The 22,340-nt window shown below is 42.7% G+C and overlaps 2 protein-coding genes across 2 annotated transcripts; both read left to right on the forward strand.

Annotated features, from left to right (window-relative positions):
* Window positions 1-4,744: 4,744 nt before the first annotated feature.
* Window positions 4,745-19,103, forward strand: LOC309557543 (protein S100-P-like). Its single transcript, XM_082260310.1, has 3 exons — window positions 4,745-4,863; window positions 13,204-13,435; window positions 18,894-19,103. Exons 2-3 carry the CDS (start codon window positions 13,298-13,300, stop codon window positions 19,041-19,043), a joined length of 288 nt encoding a protein of 95 aa, XP_082116436.1. The 5' UTR covers window positions 4,745-4,863; window positions 13,204-13,297; the 3' UTR covers window positions 19,044-19,103.
* On the forward strand, window positions 4,894-8,479 carry S100P (S100 calcium binding protein P). Its single transcript, XM_082260323.1, has 2 exons — window positions 4,894-5,095; window positions 8,251-8,479. The coding sequence occupies exons 1-2, from the start codon at window positions 4,958-4,960 to the stop codon at window positions 8,398-8,400; spliced, it is 288 nt and encodes a 95-aa protein (XP_082116449.1). The 5' UTR covers window positions 4,894-4,957; the 3' UTR covers window positions 8,401-8,479.
* Window positions 19,104-22,340: the final 3,237 nt, after the last annotated feature.

A 22,340-nucleotide genomic window follows, 5' to 3' on the forward strand; every position in this document is an offset into this window, starting at 1 on the left:
AAAGCTGACAGCGGGAGCCAGCGACGGGTGCGGACATGTTTTTTTTTTTCCTTTAGGGTCGGCAGCAACATTCATCATGATTGACAATGGATCTCCATCGGGGGGGGGGGCATTGTTTATGTTTTTTAAATAAAGGAATTGTCAAAAAACTGTCTGCTTTTTTTTTTTTTTTTTTTTACTTTCTGGTGAATGAGTAGGGGTGCAATGTACCCCATACTGATTCACATGGGGGACCAGGATCTGGGGGCCCACTTGTTAAAGGGGTCTTCCAGATTTCAATAAGCCCCCACCCACAGACCCCCACAACCACTGGCCAGGGTTGTAGGGAAGAGGCCCTTGTTCCCATCAGAGCCCCCCCATGTCGAAGGCATGTGGCCTGGTATGGTTCAGGCATGTGCCCCTCCCACCCCTTTATGGCCTGCCAGGCTGCATGCTTGGATAAGGGTCTGGTAAGGATTGGGGGGGGCATGCTGCTTTTTTTAACATAATTTTTCATTGCTGGCAATTGTTTTTTTACATTCAACTGTCACCGGGGAACCCACTGACAGCTGATGAGTCATTTGTTGTTAAGGATGAGGCGGCCAGCCTCCCAGACCACTCCTTAACAACCAGCTATTGTTAAAGACACCAGCGGCTCTGAACATTTGCATCTGAACCGCGTGGAAATCGCAGATGAACCACGGAACAGCTGCTTTGGAAACTCACAGTGAAAACAGACAGGGAATTCGAACACAGCCTTAGGCAGGTGTGAAAAAATGCTGTAAATTAAGAATGCTTTTAGAAACAGAAGTGTTAATAGTTTATTTTTTATCAATTAACAGAATGAACAGAAGAAAATCAAAATCAAATTAATTTTTGGTGTGACGTCCCTTTGGCTTCAAACCAACATCAATTCTTCTAGATACACTTGCACACAGTTTTTGAAGAAACTCAACAGGTAGGTTGTTCCAAACATCTTGGAAAATTAACAACAGATTTTCTGTGGATGTAGGCTGCCTCAAGTCCTTCCATTTCTTTATGTAATCCCAGACAGACCAGATGATGTTGACAGCAGGGCTTTGTGGAGGGCAATCCATCACTTCCAGGACTCCTTGCTTTATCTTTACACTAAAAATAGTTCTTAACGACATTGGCTGTGTGTTTGGGGTCGTTGTCCTGCTGCAGAATAAAATTGGGGCCATTTACACGCCTACCTGATGGTATGGCATGATAGATAAGTATCTGATTTTATTTCTCATCATTGAGGACACCATTCATCCTCCTGACCAAATCTCCAACTCCATTTGCAGAAATGCAGCCCCAAACTTGCAAGGAACCTCCACCATGCTTCACTGTTGGCTGCAGCCCTTCAGAAAACAAACTGCCTGATTTGACTCATCAGTTCAGAGAACCTGCTGCCATTTTTCTGCACCCCAGTTCCTATGTTTTTGTGCATAGTTGAGTTGCTTAGCCTTGTTTCCACATTGAAGGTATGGCTTTTTGGAAGATCATTTCTGGTGAGACTTCTCTGAACAGTACATGGGTCTACCTGGGTTCCAATGGTTTCCGTGAGTTCTTTGCTGATAGCACTATGTTGAAGTGAAGTAAGTATGATGTGTCTTTCATCTGCAGCTATGGTCATTAAACTTGCCTGTTTTTTTTGTGCTTCTTCAAAAGAACTTGAACAGCACATTTTAAAATCTTTGCCTGGCAGAGACCTCGCTGATGCAGTATAACTACTTTGTATCTTGTTGCTGTTCTCAGACTTGCGATGGTGTATGACCGGTGACATGAAACGGCCTTCCAAAACCTCACCTTAGTAGCAGAGTTTGGTTGTTCCTCACCCAGTTGTGAGCTTCCTAGACAGCTGTTTCTGTTTCAGTTACTGACTGTGTTTCAACCTACATATGAAATTGATGATCATTAGCACCTTCTTGGTATAATTGATTAATCATACACCTGACTGTAATCCTAAAAAATCCCTGACTTTTTGCAAGTGTATAAAGTGTGCAAGTGTAAGAATTGATGCTGGCTTGAAGCCAAACGGTAGTCACAACAAAAATGTATTTGGTTTAGACTTTTACTCTGTTCACTCACTTTGCATTTTGTTAATTGACAAAAGTAAACAATTGAAATATATATTGTGGAAAGCACTCTTACTTTACAGCATTTCTTCACACCTGCCTAAAAGTATATATCACACGTGTCATAGTGGAGACTAAAAGCATGGTGTAGGCATGGTCCATTATTGTCACTATCAGGAAGCTAACCATGAAAGATAAGCAGCCAATGCTCAAGTGGCTAAAAGATGCTGAAGAAGAAATGAGAAGAAAAACTGTGAAAACAGTATTTTAAAAAGAAAATGGCATTTTTCTACATAGTACTTTGTCACCTTTGCCATTGCATTCCTCCTAAAATAGTGTAAATGTATAGTTGCGCTAAGAACAATTGCAATATTATATAGATATACAAAATATCTCAAATATAGCTCATAAAGCAGCTACACACGTGAAGACGCCCCTGAAGACGTAATTCGTGTGTGACGAAACGCCGCGCTGGGCCGCTCCCGATTGGATGCCTTGGACGCTCATGCGCAATAGAGGACAGTGGCTGCCATCTAGTTGTCTGATCCGGAACCACGCAGGTCGGCGTTTGTTTGTCCAACATTCCCTGCTTAAATGTGAGTTCAATACCTTTCTTTACTCATAATAAAGTTTATTGAGACATTCTACACCATGAGGGGTATTGTTTTCTTCCTTTGAGTGGCTCCGGTCTGACGTATTGCGGAGTTCAACCATTAGAGATCCTGTTTTGAGAAGTGGTTCGTTATGATCCAGTGCCAGCAGTTTACAGCTTGTGAGATTATTGAAGTTCCATATTACTATTCTGTCTGGTAAGCGTGTTTTGGGCACTTTAGTTGGTGGTGGACTCCATTCACTTTTGCATAACTGGTTGCTGTGCATTTCTCACTGGGATCTCCTAATTGGATATGGACTGTATATGGACTTTTTACAGATTTTACATATTTTAGCGCTACATATTTTTATCTTTTTATTCCTCCTAAAATACCCTACACAAAATATGCTCAGGCATGTCTGCTAGGTGCTGTTTGATATTTAAACTGCCTTTAGCCTTGGCAATAACTGCAATAAATTCAAATGGTTGGGAAAACCATCTAGCAATAGTAGGCCTTTTGGGCCAAAGTGCTCCTCTGGAACTTGTTTAACAATCTACAGTAGAATATTTTTATTACAAGCGTAGTTTAAAATGATTGTAAAGTCTTGGTTTTTTTTTTTTTCAATAAAAATAACAAATTTGTTATACTTACCTGCTCTGGGCAGTTGGTTTTGCACAGAGCAGCCTGGATCCTGCTCATCTCAGGTCCCCCTTTGGCTGATCCCTCCCTCCTATAGAGTGCCCCCACCGCATGCAGCTTGCTATGGGGGCACTCACGCCAAGGCACAGCTCTTTGTATCCATTAAGACATGAAGCTGCGGTTCACCCCCTGCCCCCTCTGTCTCCTCATTGGCTAACTGACTTTCATTGACAGCAGCTGGCCCCACTGCTGTGACTTAGCCAAAGAGGAGGGGAGTCCCAGATGGCTGAGACAGTTGTGGACATTGCTGGATCGAGAGGGGGGCTCAGGTAAGCATTAGGGGGATGAGGGGGGCTGCTGTACACAGAAGGTTTTTTATCTTAATGCATAGAATGAAAACAGCCCTCACTGCAATACTTAGCTTCTCTCTGTCATTGCCCCCTGCAGATTTACTGCTCTGTGGTCCTCTTCTTGTGGATGCAAGGAGTCACAAAGGCACAATGATGCATTGATGATATCAGCAACAGTTTCTGACTCATATCCACCTAGCACCAGAAAAGAGGCAAAGAAGAAGAGGACTCTGTGTTTTATGTTACTGGAAAGAAGACATCTAAAAAAAGGAGTTAAAGCGGAGTCCTGGCCTCAAAATCGATAAAATCGATTTTGGGCCATCCGCTTGCTAAGGGGAACCTGAAAAAGAATTGGATACTGGCAATATTTTTTTTGTCACTTACCTTATTATAGAAGAAAATATACTCACCTTCCTTCCACTTCCTCCCTCTGCGGCCGCTGCCCGCGCCGTCACTTCAGGTTTGCGATGATTCCTGGGAGCTGAACGTCATCGCTCCCAGGAATCAATGCGCCTGCACCGGCCCCGCTCGTCACTTCCGGTGCAGGCGCGTCATTCACTGCTAAACAGCTTCTGGGCATGCCCAGAAGCTGTGCAGGGATGCCGCACCTGCACTGGAAGTGACAAGCGGGGCCGGGGCAGTGCATTGTGGGACTCCGATGTCACGAAGAGGGACGCTGTGGCTGCGGCTTCAGCTGCCCACATCTGAGATGGCAGCGCTGGAGAAGAAATTTTCAAGGTAAGTATATCTTCTTACAGGTAAGTGCGATTTGGGACAGTTCAGAGGCTATCCATTATGGAATGTACTAGCCCTGACTGTCCCATGGGTATTTTAGCTAAAATTGACCCCCGAGGCCGGAACTCCGCTTTAAGCCTTCAAAATATCAGATATCAATACCAATAATTATTGGTGGAAGAGTGACATGCCATATATTGCCCTTTACTTCTATACAAATTATCATAATAGTACAATCTAGTATAAATACATCTATATTCTAGTTATGGAAACAAAAACTGCCCTCTCTGGTAAGGTGTGTCAGATATTTTTTATTGAAACTCAACCTGAACTAAGTCAACTATGGCCACACTAATGCTCTGAGTCAGCATTTGACAAACACAGATAAGAATTAATATAAAAAAGTCTATTTGTTTTATTTATTAGTAAGACTGTTACACCCAGCCATGGCAATTCCAAAAGAGTATTTGCTCAGAGATAAAGGTTTACTATAAAGGCTGCAAGCAAACCTCAGAAGCTTCACTCTGCCTACAACCTCTGACCACACTCAGCAGCAGCTGCCCAGGTGACTGCAAGGATGACACAACTCGAGACCGCAATGGTTCTGATCATGGATGTCTTTGACAAATATGCCTGTACAGAAGGCAAAAAAGAAACTTTAACCAAGGAGGAGTTGAGGAACCTGATGGAAAAGGAATTGCCTGGGATCCTTAAGGTATGGATTTGCTACAGTGCAATGATGGGTTATATGTATGTATGAAGAGCTATACAAAGATGAGTAGATATTGTTTAAAAAAGAACACTTTTTTCAGACCTCAATGTATATCTGTAGCCACAAAGCTTTTGATTTTAAAAAGTGGGGAAGTGATGGAATCTCTGTCAGGTATTTATAGCTGTCTGTGTTCCCACTAGAGAGATTCACCCTCTCTGGTGACCATTATCATTGGACTAGAAGGTTAGGAGAAATCTTCCACAAGGGACATCTGTCCTGATGACAAATTTTTAAAGGTTCATGCTGTGGGCATTTTACTTAAATGCTGTGTTTTCCACTCAAATGCCCACAGATGAATCGAAAATGTAGCATTTGACATGAAAATTATGTTTGATTGCTTGGTCTACAGTTCAAATGCACCCCATTTGGACATGCTGGGGAAAATGAACTATAACTGGAGAATGCAAAATCTGGTGCAGCTGTGCATAGTAACCAATCAGCTTTCAAGTTTTAGCCTAGGTTCACACTAAATGCGGGTTTGAAATCGATTTCAAACCGGCATTTCAGTCCGACTTTGGGGGCGATCTGAGAGACATATGCGCGGGTTCATGCACAGATGTCTATTAAAATCGTCCCTGAAATCCCCAAACGTAGTGCAGGAGCTACTTTTGGGAATCGTTGCGGTGCTGCAAAGTCGGCATCGCACCAATTCGGATGGTGCCGTTGCCAGGCAATAGGCTCCAATTTGCCATGTGATTTGACATGTCAAATTGCATGTCAAATTGGCCCGATGTGAACAGGGGCTTATGGTTAAAGCTTAATTGAACAGGCTGAAGTTAGAAGCCGATTGGCTACCATGCACTGCTGCACCAGATTCTGAGTGCTCCAGTTTTAGTAAATCTCCCCCAGTGTGTCTACAGAATCCCAACACAAAGCAAACCAGGTCCAATGCAGCCTCTGAACTGCCTTGTGTATGGCTCAGGTAAAGCTAATGGGATTCTGCTGACCTGCACAAAACACTGGAAATGATGCCCATCAACATGAGCCATTTTGGACAGATGTAAACTTCCCTTCTGTTGTTTGTCTGAGACAGGAAATCAGGGGAAATCTCTCCAACAGGGCACAGACAAAAAAAAAAAACCTGGCAGAGGTTCCGACATTTGGATTCCCTACTCTATCCAAAACTAAAAAAAAAAATAGATTGTACCTAAAAATACACTATAGGGTTGATTTATTAAAATGGAAATGCAAAATCTGGGGACTGCTGTGCATGGTAGCCAATCAGCTTCCAACTTCTGCTTGTTCAATTAAGCTTTGACAACAATCTGGAAGCTGATTCTATGTAGGGCTGTAGCAGATTTTGCACTCTCCAGTTTTAGTAAATCAACCCCTTTAGGTTGATCTTGTTGCTGTATAAGAAGTGCATCCTGTGAAAAAAAAAAAAGTTAACACTTTCCTGTCCTGCTACTCAAACTACTGATCTCCACGCTTTTGTAGAGCTTCAGCAGGTGGAAAGTTGTCTGTATTCCAATACACATCTGGAGTGGTGGATTCCTGTTCCCCGGTTTAGGCAGTGGTTCCATCCAACAGTCCTTTAATGACATGAGACCAATGAATTGAAGCACAGAACACAAATGGGGACCATGCAAATAATAATGAATGCTACTGGTTTTTGGAAACGCTCACTATCCCGCTTACAGATAAAGTTCATGGCTTGTACAAATGCTCTGCTGACCTTTCTGGCATTTCCAACATTCAAGATATTTGGCCCTTGGCCTCTTGGCTATTTGCATCTCTCCATATTTAAACATGTATAGAAATTAAACCTGAACTTTTACTACAACTTTAGAACAACTGTTATCATTTTCTTTATTATGAACTACTTATTATTATGATATATATCAACTAAATATGAGATACTGCTTGTGTTACTCTTATGTTTTCCACATCCAGTAGACGTCAAGTTGCATGCAACCCCAGTGCACTATAATGGCTTGAATTAAAAAAAAAACCCTTCCCTTTCTTCTTTTAGAGATGGGAATATCTTTTTGCAGAGGCTGTTAAAAAGCTGCAGACATTGCTATATTATATATTTTTATAAAGCCCAGTATACTCCAAGAACTGGGTGTCATGAATAAAGCCTATAATAAATGTTTATTTTTTAAAAATTATATAATAAAATTATTTTGTAAAATATTACTATTTTTTATAATAAAATGAGTGTGTAAAAAAATATACATATAATTGCTAAAATCATTCAGTTTTTGTTCAATTATGTACTGGAAAAGTCCTGGAAGTCGCACATCTCTGCAAAACCCCGTAGAAAAGGGTATGACAGCTTCAGCCCGGCCCCCAACCAGGCCACGTCCCCTCCATGGGCGGAGTGACCCTTATTGGGGGGCGTAGCCTGGTTGGAGCCCGGGCTGAGGCGGTCATACACTCTCCTACTGGGTTTTGCAGAAATGTACAACTTTCAGGACTTTTCCCTTTTCCATTAGATATCTGGAGCTGGGACGAGTTCTGTCCTTGTCTGCACCCCAAGCAGTTGCTACATAAGAGGACTTGGTGGAGCCTTGAGTGGCACCTGTCAATTTAGTTTGTTTCATTACGGTTCCTTTTGCTAACCAGCAAAGTTGAGGGCAGTGTAACTGATTTGTTTTATGCAATTCTACAAGTTATGGAGCCTCTTTATGGATATTTCACCAATGTTTCACACAGTTTTTACCCAGGATTTACACATTTTCTAACTACATTCAGTTTAAATAAATGTGTGAGTCCTAGTTGTGTGAGTCTGCTGTGAAAAAAATTATAAATAGACCCCATTGGTTTGATTTACTAAAACTGGAGAGTTCATAATCTGGTGCAGCTCTGCATATAAACCAATCAGCTTCCAGGTTTTTTTTTAATCAAAGCTTAATTGAACATGTTGAAGTTAGAAGCTGATTGGCTATCATGCACAGCTGCACCAGATTTTGCACTCTCCATTTTTAATAAGTCAACCCCCAAACGTCACGTAAGCACATAATTATGCGTCAGCTACAAAAATAATTAAAGACACAGATATTTGTAAGATAAAAAGATAAGTAAGGTGCATTTTACTAGATGTTAAAGGGTCTATATAATCAACTAAATTACAAAATATCTTATTATTATTTTAGGGTGGGAAAGGAAAAGATGATTGTGACAAGCTTCTGAAAGACCTGGATGAAAATGGCGACTCAGAGGTCGATTTTAAAGAATTTGTCGTCTTTGTTGCTACGTTCACCTGTCTGGTACACGAAAAATTTCCAAAATGCGCCAAGAAATAACTATGTAAACCAATCACCTTTTATAAATAAAGCTTTGTAATTTACAATACTGTACATAAAGGTATCATCTCTTTTTTTATACCATGTTTTTCTACATTTCAACATTGCATGATTAGATTAGGTTTAGGTGGCCTAGCTGTCAATAGTTACCTTTTCTGAGCTGGGAGCTGCAGAGAGAACACTGGAGGGATAAAGCCTCCCATCATTTTACTTTGTAATACAGAATACAAGCATATGTGTGACCATTCATGAACAGGTTGCAGTGGACCTGAACTCAAAAAGTTTGTTGTCTTATAGGAAACATCTAGAAATGTTAAATGTGCCTAAATAGCAGTGCATTGCCTGTGCCTAGGAACTCGTATGCCCACAGCCTCAGAACTGTACATCTGCAGTGTGAGATCATCAGAGCCCCTGTGCCTCTGACTCCTAGGGGTCGATTTACTAAAACTGGAGAGTGTAAAATCTGTTGCAGCTTTGCATGGTAGCCAATCTGCTACTAACTTCAGCTTGTTAAATTAAGCTTTGACAAAGAAATCTAAGCTGTTTGTTGTCTATGCAGAGCTGCTGCAGATTTTGCACAATCCAGTTTTAGTAAATCAGCCTCCTAGTCACACACAGTTTGAAGTGAAATTCGGTGAAGTCACTATTGTGCTCCTTGTTAGAGAAGAATCGGAATCTGAGGACCTGTACTGCAGCCATCTCCCTTCTTCATCTATATGGTGGATCTGTCTGTGTTTCCTCTGCCTCTCCTGTTGCTTCTTAATCATTACACCGAAAGTATTGGGGGACAGGGGGGAATCAGCTCTCATTTTAGGAAGCAAAGTCCTCAAAATGGCCGCCTCCACAAAGAGACACAGAGCAGAACAAAGTATAGTTAGTCAGTAATGAGTACATATCAGATACAGGAAATGTACAGGCAATACTGGCAATACTTCTATGACTATGTCCTGGTGGGAGAGGTGAAATGTGTTGGGGGGCATGGCCTTTAGGAGAACTATCTGAGACTGTTTTAAATATTCATACTTTACTCAGATTGCGGCTTTTTCTTTATCATATTTCAGTTACTGCAAGATGAATGAACATTGGAGCTGGCACCCCTTTCTCTGAGGACCAAAGGGATCGGCTTTTCCTCAACTTTGAGCGGCATCTGCTTGCCTTTTTTGTTCATTACTTCAACAGTTCAGGTCCCCTATAACTTAGGGTCTGTCTAGATGTGGATTATATGGACAGCATAAACTAGAACACAATCAAGTGAATGTAGACACTGCAGCACAATGCTACTGCAAGGGTTGAGGGAAGGCAGCTAGTATACTGTATAACTCAAGACAATTAGTAATGCACATAACAGACATTCTATGAGCAGCCAAATAGGACCTTAACAGCATAGTATAACAAAACTGAGGACAGGCTTACCTTGGAGCTGGTCCCATTTTCCCTAAAGGTATAGCAGCACACAAGAAAGCCAGATTTTTTCAAGACAAAAAAGGGGTACCCAAATCAGTTTATAACTACAAGGCAACAGTGCATGTGGGTAAGGCAGTTCACTGAACGTTTTACATGAAAAACATATTATTTTGTTGTAAATCAGCAAATGGTACACTAGAATTTAAAAACAGACCAATAGCAGGAGACACAGTAGAATGATGATGAGGAAAAAGCAATATGGATGACAGAGAGATATGGAGCGGAGACACAGATGCAGCACATTCTGGTGCATTAGGAGACTGATCTTCTTAAAAATGAATGAGACCTGGATAACCTGCAGCGTTTTGCTTCCCATTCTTGATGTCACAGAACAAAACCATCACTGCCTTCCTCACCACCACCTGTGTTAGCCACTTAACAACTCAGTTCCATGAGCCCACAGCAAATCAGAAGTTACTTTTGTTTTATAGCTCCATCTACTATTGTTGTTCTACAGCTGTGAGCTATCATTGTCTACCACCCACAACAAAAAGCATTAGAACATATTTGATACCCCTTTCTGTAGGGCAATGTCTCTCAACCGAGGTGCCGTAGCACCCTGGAGGCCATTTGGGTTCTTCAAGGTGCTGTGAACTGTGGACGCAATTAGCTTCAGCATCACGTGATGGCATGTTGTAGGCCAGCTCTAGGCCCAGGATGCCTGGCATTCTGCCCACACCATGGTAACGTATGATGCTGATCTAGGATCCCCCCAGCATTCAGACAGAAGTGCACCTTGCATCAAGACCTGCTCCGCCTCCCACCCTCTGCCATGCTACTAGAGAACAGTAGGATTCTGATGAGCAGAGGGGACCCTGTGATGGGGGAACTCTGTTAAAGGGGAAATGTGACGGGGGGTCTCTCACGGTTAGGTTTCTGATGTATAGGGGGGGACTTCTGATGTGATGAGAGGATTTTGTGAAGGGGTACAAGGGCTGTGACAGTTGTGCTCATGTACAATTTAACCATCACCCTTGAAGCCCATAATGTTGGACAGAATGTATTTGCAGGAGAACTGCTGAGTTCGGATATGGTCACAAAAATTTACAGATATATGATGCTGATGGGCCAGGAATCAGATTGCACCCATTTGCACCTTCACAAGTACAAATAGCGTAACAAGCTTTAGCTAAATGCTTGTCAAAGTTTTATGGGTCCCACACCTTAGTCAAGAAACAAAGGATGCGGTACAATGAAATGTTACCAGTTGCCACGTGAAAAAATGTGCAATAAACCTCTAAACCTCTTTTATATTATAACACACTTTATGATATATATATATATATATATATATATATACAAAAAAATTGCATCGAGTCCAGAATTTGTTGCATACTTCAGTGATTACTTCAGATTGTCAAAGCAAAATGACAGAAAAGCTTCCAGACACTAAACTGAATCTCCAGAATGTGATCCTACAGTTCTTTTAAAAACAAATTATGCCAATTGTGTGCTCCTGTATCATTTGTTTTATGCTAATTGGGTATTTTATTTGTTAACTGTGGATTGTTATCATTTTTGAAGTGTGATGTTTACATGTTCCATGAAGCAAAATTACTAAGAAGTCATGGGAGGACGGTGGTTCTTTGACGTAACAAGGTGTCCTGTATTATTCTCTATTACCACTGCAGAGCTTTGCATGGCCTTGTAAAGTTGCATACATCACTTCTTTCACTGCTTGGGTGCCAGTCTATAAAAGGCTATCCAGCTACTCTAACATTATGAAATAGATGAACAAAGCCGCACTCCATAAAAGTCAAACTGTAGAGTTTAACAAGTAAATCTTTCTTCCCATTGGGCTTATTAGTCTACAAATAGGCCCAGTCAGGATGAAATGCGTCAGCAGGGCATTGTCTAGGGCCTAAAAGCCAGCTGTACTCAAAACTCGACAGTTTGATTTTTGCGGAGTGCTGCTTTCTTTTTCTAATTCCTTATGGTGGCTGCTTTTGTGAAATTCTTGACATAGTAAATATAATGTACAATTGTACAATTGTGATCAGAGCAAGGTTCAAGCCAGGTCGCCTACACCCTAGAGACACACCTGGGAAATTTATGTTTAAACTTTCTTAGTACACACAGTGGGCGAACCAGCTAGGCGAGCAGGTATTAGTCAAACTATTCACTCCTTTTGACTGCAGACTTGAAGGTTCCATTTTCCACTTTTCTAATTTGATAGCAGGTAAATGTTCTGGCAAAAAGATATATCTAATTACAAAATAATTGATGATTAGGAAAAATATAAATATAATGTAACAGGTAGGTGATGACTGATTTAGGAGAATGAGCAATTCAACAATTTTGATTCACCTAAATATTTCCATGTAAATCTGTTTAATCACGCATATTCAGAAACTGGGACTATTCGCACCATTGCATGCATGTTCACATAATAATAATGCATACGTGTAGATGTGAATGGTGCCATATAGTTTCCCTTTAAAAACACACTAAACTGCAGCACAAAGATGTAAATCAGCAATATAGGAAAAAGGTATTTCTACTTAAAATTCACTGTCATACAGTAAAACCAATTTTACTGCAGGAAAATGAACAAATGTAAATAGACTCCCATAAATTGCATGATTCAAATTGGACAAACCTGCATTCGTTTTTCCAGGGGGTAAAAAATGTTAATTGCTGGGAATTGTAATGTGATTTACTTATCACCAATAACAAGCAGAACATTAGAAAAAAAAATTAACGAGCCATTAAGGTAGCTGAAAACTTAATCACTAAGGTCTTAAGCTTTCATGCATAAAATGAAAACAGCCCTCAATGCAATTCTCAGCTTCTCTCTGTCATTGCCCCCTGCAGATTTACTGCTCTAAGGTCCTCTTCCTGTGGGTGCAAGGAGTCACAAAGGCACAATATGCGGTGATGATATCAGCAACACTTTCTGACTCATTACCACCTAGCACCAGAAAAGAGGCAAAGAAGAAGAGGACTCTGTGTTTTATGTGACTGGAAAGAAGACATCTAAATTAAGGAGTTAAGCCTTCAAAATATAAGAAATCAATACCAATAATTATTGGTGGAAGAGTGACATGCCATATATTGAACGTCACTTCTATACAAATTACCATATTAGTATAATCTAACATGAATACACTTATATTCTAGTTATGCAAACAAAAACTGCCCTCTCTAGTAAGGTTTTTCAGATATGTCTTAATGAAACTCAACCTAAACTAACTAAACTATGGTCACACTGATTGCCTGAGTCAGCATTTGACAAACACAAGTAGGAATTAATATAAACAAGTCTATTTATTTTTTTTAATTAGTAAGACTGTTACGCCCAGCCATGCCAATTCCTGCAGGGCATTTGCTCAGATATAGTTTTCCTATAAAGGCTGCAGCAAACCTCAGAAGCTTCACTCTGCCTACAACATCTGATTACACTCAGCAGCTGCCCAAGTGCCTATTTGCAAGGATGACACAACTCGAGATCGCAGTTGTTCTGATCTTAGATGTCTTTGACAAATATACCTCTACAGAAGGCAAACAAGTAACTTTAACCAAGGAGAATTTGAGGAAAATGATGGAAAAAGAAATGCCTGGGATCCTTCAGGTAAGGATTTGCTACAGTGTATGTTGCTATGTTTGTTATAGTTATATGTATGTAGCAGGTTTTCCAGGCCTGTGGCCTGATGTGGGTCTGCCATCGGTACCGGTTACCTCTCCAGCCCATGTGAGCTGCGACCCTGGGTGTGAGCACTGAGACATCGACAACTCCGGCATCTTTGTTTGTTGTTTTATTTGATTTAAAGGGGATGGGAGAAGGGAATGAGTGGGATACTCCTTTAGGCTCCATTCACACTGCCGCGACTTGTCAGGCGACTTGTCAGCCTGACAAGTCGCGGTCCATTGACTGCTACAGGACCCGTTCTAATAGGAGCGATACAAGTCGCTCCAACTTAGAAAAATGGTCCTGTACTACTTCGCGGTGACCTCGGAGCGACTTGCATAGACATTCATTATATGAAGTCCGTGCAAGTCGCGCCGAAGTCGCGGTGCATGGGACTTCACAAGTCGCCCCCGAAGTAGTACAGAGTCGTGCCGCTGCAGTGTGAATGCGGGCTTAGGCTTCAACTTTATACACTCGGAACTTTGTTCCTGAAAAATTGCCCGTTGGCGCTTCCTTGATGCCGGGCGGCACCAGTAAACGCTCGCTAACTCTGAGAGCGCTCTGTCCCTCAATAGAAGTGCTGAATCCTCGACTTGAAGTCCAGAAGATACAGGACTGTGAATTGTAGAACTGCTGACACTGCTGCACTGCAAAGTCAAAGTCACTGAATACTTCCCTCCCACCTTGCACTGGCTTGAGGTAGTATGTTGTGGGATTCTGGAAAAACTGCAACTTCCAACTGGCACACTTTGTACAATTCAGGGCCCAACCGTAGGCGCACCCTTAAACCTTGAACTTTTCAGGGTCCACTGACTATGTACCCCCTCTGTCACTTCAGGGTCCTCAACCTAGGTACCCCTCTCACCACTAGCTGGCACTGGATCCCCGAACCTCCACCGGAGTGGTCCCCTCTAACTTCAGGCAGACCCCCAGGGGCAATCCTCAGTACTCTTGACCTGTGTAGGCTTTCCTGGGACTGGACCCCTCCGACTCTCCGCAGGTTCTGGTAACACCGGATCCCCTCAGCTTAGCTCAGCACTCTCTGGATCTGCAGGCCACCCCGAGATCCTCTTCCTCAGACAGGAGGAGAGACAGCCGTTCTCTCCCTCCTGGGACTCTGCTCCCGCCAAAGACCTTGTGTCATGCGCCACCCCCAGACTTATACCCACTCCCAGAATCCTTTGCAGCATAATCTGCCTTCTGGGGTAGTTACAAGCCTGGATGTGTCCCCTGATTGGGTTTCCTCCACTGTTCTAAGGGAAGCCTCTCACAGGAGCCAGTGGGGAGACTCCCCCTTCTGCAGGCACACTCAGAAACCATGACACCCTGACTAAATAAATCACAGCCCTGCTGTTAGGCAGACAAGGCCAACTATACATTTACCTAGCACCTACCTGTAGGGTGCTATACTCACCCCACCCCACCTCAAATGAGTCAGGTCCCTCTGACTCCGAGGCACCCGCCTCCTATCAAAAACTCTGCCAAAAATCAGGAGTATCCCACAAACCTGGAGAAGGGGAAAAGTGAAAACTAATTTACAAATAAATTAGCGTGAAAAAATATATCTTTACAATCTTTATATATAAAAAGAGAAGATTTTGGGACTTTAAATGAGGTACTTAGAAGACACCTCCATCCCTATTGAAGTTCAAAAAATTGGGGGAGAGGGAAAGGGAAAAAATAAAATTTTAAAAAAATGGGGTATGTAAAAAAAAGGGGGTATGTAAGGGGGGGATAGGTTGGGTATGAAAATATTAAAAAGGAGAATAACATATTGATGCCAAGTTGCCATGGTAATAGCAACTAATAAAAGAAGCTGCCATGGTAATAGCAACTAATTATATAGGTAAGAAAAAGGGGTAATTAATTACATAGTTGCCATGGTGATGGCAGCAGTAAAATAAATGCATATACAAATAGTTAAATTCCTATAACGCACAAAAGGGGATGTTGGGACTTTGAAAGGTTGACAATGGAAAAATAAAATGAAGATAAAACAATTTGAATTTTTTATTATAAAATATTTGTCCCTGCAGCATACGGCGGCCGGATCTTCCGCCTGATGCTGTGAGCCCAGGCTTCCGTTTCCAGTGACGTGATGCTCGCAGGAGGTGGAACCGGCGGCAAATTTGAAAAGTAAAACACACAAACACACTGATATATTGTAATCCTATTGGATTACATTACAAAATAAAATAAATTGACATTAGCTTGGCCCCAGTGCCCTTTCCTGCAGTTTTACTGTACTTTATATATATATATATATATATATATATATATATATATACACACACACACATACAGGGCTTTTTTTCTCATTGAATAGGTGCTGGAACTCACCTTCCCCGTCCACAACTCCGCCCACAACTCCACCCAACTCCGCCCACCGCCCCACCCCCAGCCACGCCTTCCTCAGAGGTAAAAATGATACGGTTGCCAAAAGTGGGTGTGATCGAGGCTTAGAACTGCGTATCGCAGAAGGCGCAAGGTTCATGAAAGAGAAGCACACGGAGTACAGGACTCAGGAGTATGTATTGTGCAGTGCTGAGGAGTGCATATCATACAGGGTGTAGTAGCCATAAACATGTACAGTACACAACATTGAAAGGTACAGTATGTACCACACAGCACAGCATCAAGACTATGTAAGGTACACTGTACATACATAAGGTGTATGATACACACTCCTAACCACTATCCCTGTATATTGTGCTATACATTCTATAATCATGACCCCAGCTCTCTCACCTGTTCACAAATCCTCCCCTCCCCCCCAGCTCTCTCACCTGTTCATAAAAACCTCCCCTCCCCCCCAGCTCTCTCACCTGCTCACAAATCATCCTCCACCCAACTCTCTCACCTGTTCACAAATCATCCTCCACCCCCCCAGCTCTCTCACCTTTTCACAAATCCTCCTCTCCCCCCCGTGCTCTCACCTGTTCACAAATCATACCCTCCCCCAGCTCTCTCACCTGTTCACAAATCATCCCCTCCCCCGCAGCTCTCTAACCTGTTCACAAATCCTCCTCTCCCCCCCCAGCTCTCACCTGTTCACAAATCCTCCCCTCCCCCCAGCTCTCTCACCTGTTTACAAATCCTCCCCTCCCCCCAGCTCTCTCACCTGTTCACAAATCCTCCTCCCCCCCCCAGCTCTCACCTATTCACAAATCATCCCCCCCCCAGCTCTCTCACCTGTTGACAAATAATCCCCTCCCCCCAGCTCTCACCTGTTCACAAATCACCCCTCCCCCCAGCTCTCTCCCCTGTTCACAAATCATCCCCTCCCCCCAGCTCTCTCACCTGTTCACAAATCCTCTCCTCCCAACAGCTCTCTCACCTGTTCACAAATCATCCCCCCCCCCCCAGCTCTCTCACCTGTTCACAAATCATCCCCTCCCCCAGCTCTCTCACCTGTTCACAAATCATCCCCTCCCAACAGCTCTCTCACCTGTTCACAAATCATCCCCTCCCCCAGCTCTCTCACCTGTTCACAAATCATCCCCTCCCCCAGCTCTCTCACCTGTTCACAAATCATCCCCTCCCCCCAACTCTCACCTGTTCACAAATCATCCCCTCCCCCCAACTCTCACCTGTTCACAAATCCTCCCCAGTCCCAGGTCTCACCTGTTCACACATCCTCCCCTCCACCCAGCTCTCTCACCTGTTCACAAATCCTCCCTCCCCCCTCCCCCACACCCACACAAAAAGCTCTCTCATCTTTTGACATACTCTCCTCCTCCCCCACACCTCTCACAGAATGCAGCCAGCACCACTCTGTTAGCTGTGCCCGGGCTATTTTTTAAAAGCTAGTGACGTTTCCTGCAGCTCTGCTCCTCTCAGCCTATAAGGAATGTAGCAGAGAGCCGGAGGAGGAGTTTCACAGCACTGCAGTGAAACCCGACTCCGTGCTACACAGTGGGGACAGGCGGCGGGCGGAGTAAGAAGCTGCTGCCTCCCAAAGCCTCAAAGCCAAAAAAAATGTTACATTTGCAGCGTCCAGACCCGGGACAGTCACATCCCTATTCAGCATCATGTGCCCTGGGTGCAGCGCCGACACTACCACACAGAAGCTGGTGGAGGAAGTGAGTCCTCTACCAGCTTCAGTGTTACGTGACAAGTGGAAGAGAACAGGGCTTGCTGCCAAAGGTTCCGGAACTCCGTTCCGGTGCGTTCCGGCAGAAAAAAAGCCCTGCACACACACACACACATATATATATATATATATATATACTTTAACTTATTTATAGTTATTTATTATATTATCATTTTTGATTTTGTGTTTCAAACTTTATCATACCCGAGATGTTATAAAGAAGAACGCACAGTAAAAAAAAATCATATGTAAATAGTTGGTTTGGGCTACTCGTCCTTAAGAATTACTAACAAATTAATTGTACCGCTTTCAGCACCTAAAATCGGAAACAATCATACCCCCAGGGAGGTTAATTATGTACTGGAAAAGTCCTGGAAGTGGCACATCTCTGCAAACCCCCATAGGAAAGTGTATGACAGCCTCAGCCGGGGCTCCAACCAGGCCACGCCCCCTCCATAGGCGGAGTGACCCTTATTGGGGGCATGGCTTGGATGGGGCCCAGGCTGAGGCTATCATACACTTTCCAAAAAAAAAAAGGGGGGTGTATGTGGCCTGGTTGTAGCCCCGGTTAAGGCTGTCATACACTCTCCCCTACCGGGTTGTGCAGAAATGTACAACTTTCAGGACTTTTCCTTTTTCCATTAGATGACAAGTTGCTGGGACAAGTTCTGTCCTTGTCTGCACTTCAAACAGTTGCTACATAAGAGGACTCAGTGAAGTCTTGAGTGGCACCTGTCAATTTAGTTTGTTTATTTATGGTTCCTTTTTGCTAACCATCAGAGTTGAGGGCAGCGTAACTGCTTTGTTTTATGCAATTCTACAAGTTATGGAGCCTCTTTATGGATTTTTCACCCAAGTTTCACACAGGATTTTCCCCAGGATTTACACATTTTCTAACTGCATTTAGTTTAAATAAATGCGTGAGTCCTAGTTGTGTGAGTCTGCTGTAAAAAAATATATATAAATAGACCCCATGGGGTTGATTTACTAAAACTGGAGAGTGCAAAATATGGTGCAGCTCTGTATAGAAACCAGTCAGCTTCCAGGTTTTTTTTTATCAAAGCTTAATTGAACAAGCTGAAGTTAGAAGCTGATTGACTACCATGCACAGCTGCACCAGATTTTGCACTCCATTTTTAATAAGTTAACCTCCATGTGTCGACTCGAGTAAGCACTTAATTATGTGTCAGCTGCAAAAATAAAGACACAAATATTTCTAGGATAAAAAAATAAGTAAGGTGTGTTTTATTGGATGTTAAAGGGTCTATATCATCAACTAAAATTCAAAATATCTTATTCTTATTTTAGGGTGGGAAAGGAAAAGATGATTGTGACAAGCTTCTGAAAGACCTGGATGAAAATGGCGACTCAGAGGTCACTTTTAAAGAATTTGTCGTCTTTGTTGCTACATTCACCTGTCTGGTACACGGAAAATTTCCAAAATGCGCCAAGAAATAACTATGTAAACCAATCACCTTTTATAAATAAAGCTTTGTAATTTACAATAATGTACATAAAGGTATCAACTCTTTCTTTATACCACGTTTTTCTACATTTCAACATTGCATTAGGTTTAGGTGGCCTAGCTGTCAATAGTTACCTTTTCTGAGCTGGGAGCTGCAAAGAGAACACTGGAGGGATAAAGCCTCCCATCATTTTACTTTGTAATACAGAATACAAGCATATGTGTGACCAGTCATGAACAGGTTGTAGTGGACCTGAACTCAAAAAGTGAAAGTTTGCAGTCTTATAGGAAACATCTAGAAATGTTAAATGTGCCTAAATAGCAGTGCATTGCCTGTGCCTAGGAACTCGTATGCCCACAGCCTCAGAACTGTACATCTGCAGTGTGAGATCATCAGAGCCCCTGTGCCTCTGACTCCTAGGGGTCGATTTACTAAAACTGGAGAGTGTAAAATCTGTTGCAGCTTTGCATGGTAGCCAATCTGCTACTAACTTCAGCTTGTTCAATTAGGCTTTGACAAAAAAATGGAAGCTGTTTGTTGTCTATGCAGAGCTGCTGCAGATTTTGCACAATCCAGTTTTAGTAAATCAGCCTCCTAGTCACACACAGTTTGAAGTGACATTTGGTGAAGTCACTATTGTGCTCCTTGTTAGAGAAGAATCTGAATCTGAGGACCTGTACTGCAGCCATCTCCATTCTTCATCTATTCTGTGGATCTGTTTGTGTTTCCTCTGCCTCTCCTGTTGCTTCTAAATCATTACACCCCAATGTATTGAGGGACAGGGGGGAATCAGCTCTCATTTTAGGAAGCAAAGTCCTCAAAATGGCCGCCTCCACAAATAGACACAGAGCAGAACAAAGTATGGTTAGTCAGTAATGAGTACATATCATATACAGGAAATGTATAGGCAATACTGGCAATACTTCTATGACTAAGTCTTGGTAGGAGAGGTGAAATGTGTTGGGGGGCATGGCCTTTAGTAGAACTATCTGAGACTGTTTTAAATATTCATACTTTACTCACATTGCGGCTTTTCCTTTATCATATTTCAGTTACTGCAAGATGAATGAACATTGGAGCTGGCACCCCTTTCTCTTAGGACCAAAGGGAACAGCTTTTCCTCAACTTGGAACGGTATCTGCTTGCCTTTTTTGTTCATTGCTTCCACAGTTCAGGTCCCCTATAACTTAGGGTCTAGATGTGGATTATATGGACAGCATAAACTAGAACACAATCAAGTGAATGTAAAAATGAATGAGACCTGGATAACCTGTAGCATTTTTCTGCCCATTCTTGATGCCACAGAACAAAACCATCACTGTCTTCCTCACCACCACATGTGTTAGCCACTCAACAACTCTGTACCATGAGCCCACAGCAAATCAGAAGTTACTATTGTTTTACAGCTCCATCTACTATTGTTGTTCTACAGCTGTGAGCTATCATTGTCTACCACCCACAACAAAAAGCATTAGAACATATTTGATACCCCTTTCTGTATGGCAATGTCTCTGAACCGAGGTGCCGTAGCACCCTGGGGGTCATTTGGGTTCTTCAAGGTGCTGTGAACTCTGGACACAATTAGCTTCAGCATCACGTGATGGCATGGTGCAGGCCAGCAGCTCTAGGCCCAGGATGCCTGTCATTCCTCGCATACCATGGCAACCTATGACGCTGATCTAGGACCCCCCAGCATTCAGACAGAAGTGCACCTTGCATCAAGACCTGCTCTGCCTCCCACCCTCTGCCATGCTACTAGAGTACAGTAGGGTTCTGATGAGAATAGGGGACCCTGTGATGGGGGAACTCTGTAAATTGGGGAATGTGACAGAGGGCTCTCATGTTTAGGTCTCTGATATATAGGGGGGACTTTGATGGAAAGGGTGGGGCTTCTGATGTGATGAGAGGATTTTGTGAAGGGGCTACAAGGGCTGTGACAGTTGTGCTCATGTACAATTTAACCATCGCTCTTGAAGTCCATAATGTTGGACAGAATGTATTTGCAGGAGAACTGCTGAGTTTGGATATGGTCACAGAAATTTCCAGATACATAATGCTGATAGGCCAGGAATCAGATTGCACCCATTTGCACCTTCAAAAGTACAAATAGCGTAACAAGCTTTACCTCAATGCTTTTCAAAGTTTTATGGGTCCCAAACCTTAGTGAAAGGATGCGGTAAAATGAAATGTTACCAGTTGCCACATGAAAAAATGTGCAATAGACCTCTAAACCTCTTTTATATTATAACACACTTTGTGATATATATATATATATATATATATATATATATATATATAGAGAGAGAGAGAGAGAGAGAGCTGGTTTAGATTTGTGGATGATGTGTTTGCTGTCTGGGGAGGCGACATTGGATCCTTATCGTTGTTCGATGACCATATCAATTACCTGATATTTGGTCTGAAGTTTAGTATGACTTGTAGCCAAGAGAGAAATACATTCTTAGATACAATGTTAACATTGAAGGATGGATGGATCAATAGTGATCTGTATACCAAGTCGACGGATAAAAACCTACTTTTACATTATAATAGCTTTCATCCATCCGGCGTTTTTAGATCAATACCTAGGAGTCAACTAATAAGAGTTAAAAGGATAGAGACTGACCCACAAACATGTGAGACAAGATTGAAGGAGATGGGTGAGAAACTGACACAGAGAAGTTATCCTTTAGAGATAATTAATAAAATAAGGAACAAAAATAAATGATGACATTTAAAAATTCACGGAGTTCCCAGAAGAGGATCCCATTTATGTCACAGTTTCACCCATTTTTGGCTAATATACAAAAAATTGTTAAGAAACACTGGTCCATATTGGGAGAAAACTATCCCAATATTCCAGAATTTCATGCACCCCCATCACCATCATACAGGAAAGGTAGAACAATACGTGATAGGTTAGTAAAGACAGATCAGTATGTTGAACCCAGCCCAATTGTGACATTTTTAGGACCAAAAACACAGGTTCATATCCATGTTTGTGTTGCATTCGATGTAACTCCAGGGCCGGCCTTTGGGGTGTGCGAGCTGTGCGGCCGCACGGGGCACCATAGGCAACAGGGGGGCCATGCTGACATCACAGCTCGCACATTATCAGGCCGCACAGCGGGAGGTAAGCAGCGACCGCGACCTGGAGAGGGCTAACACAGGCCGCGGCCACCGCTTACCTCCCGCTGTGCGGCTGTGCCGCTGTGCCGCTGTGCCTGTGTCTTCTATAGCTGCAGTCTGAGCTGTGTATCACACACAGCTCAGCTGCCCTCCGATCCACTGC

This window comes from Pelophylax lessonae (genome assembly GCF_965119305.1).
Source record: "Pelophylax lessonae genome assembly, chromosome: 1".
NCBI classification, from domain to species: domain Eukaryota; kingdom Metazoa; phylum Chordata; class Amphibia; order Anura; family Ranidae; genus Pelophylax; species Pelophylax lessonae.

Bases quoted from the DNA above. Each gene is read 5' to 3' on its own strand.
- LOC309557543 (XM_082260310.1), top strand. From the start codon at position 13,298: ATGACACAACTCGAGATCGCAGTTGTTCTGATCTTAGATGTCTTTGAC. The intron at 13,436-18,893 runs GTAAGGATTTGC...TTCTTATTTTAG, and splicing joins AAATGCCTGGGATCCTTCAG to GGTGGGAAAGGAAAAGATGA.
- S100P (XM_082260323.1), top strand. From the start codon at position 4,958: ATGACACAACTCGAGACCGCAATGGTTCTGATCATGGATGTCTTTGAC. The intron at 5,096-8,250 runs GTATGGATTTGC...TTATTATTTTAG, and splicing joins AATTGCCTGGGATCCTTAAG to GGTGGGAAAGGAAAAGATGA.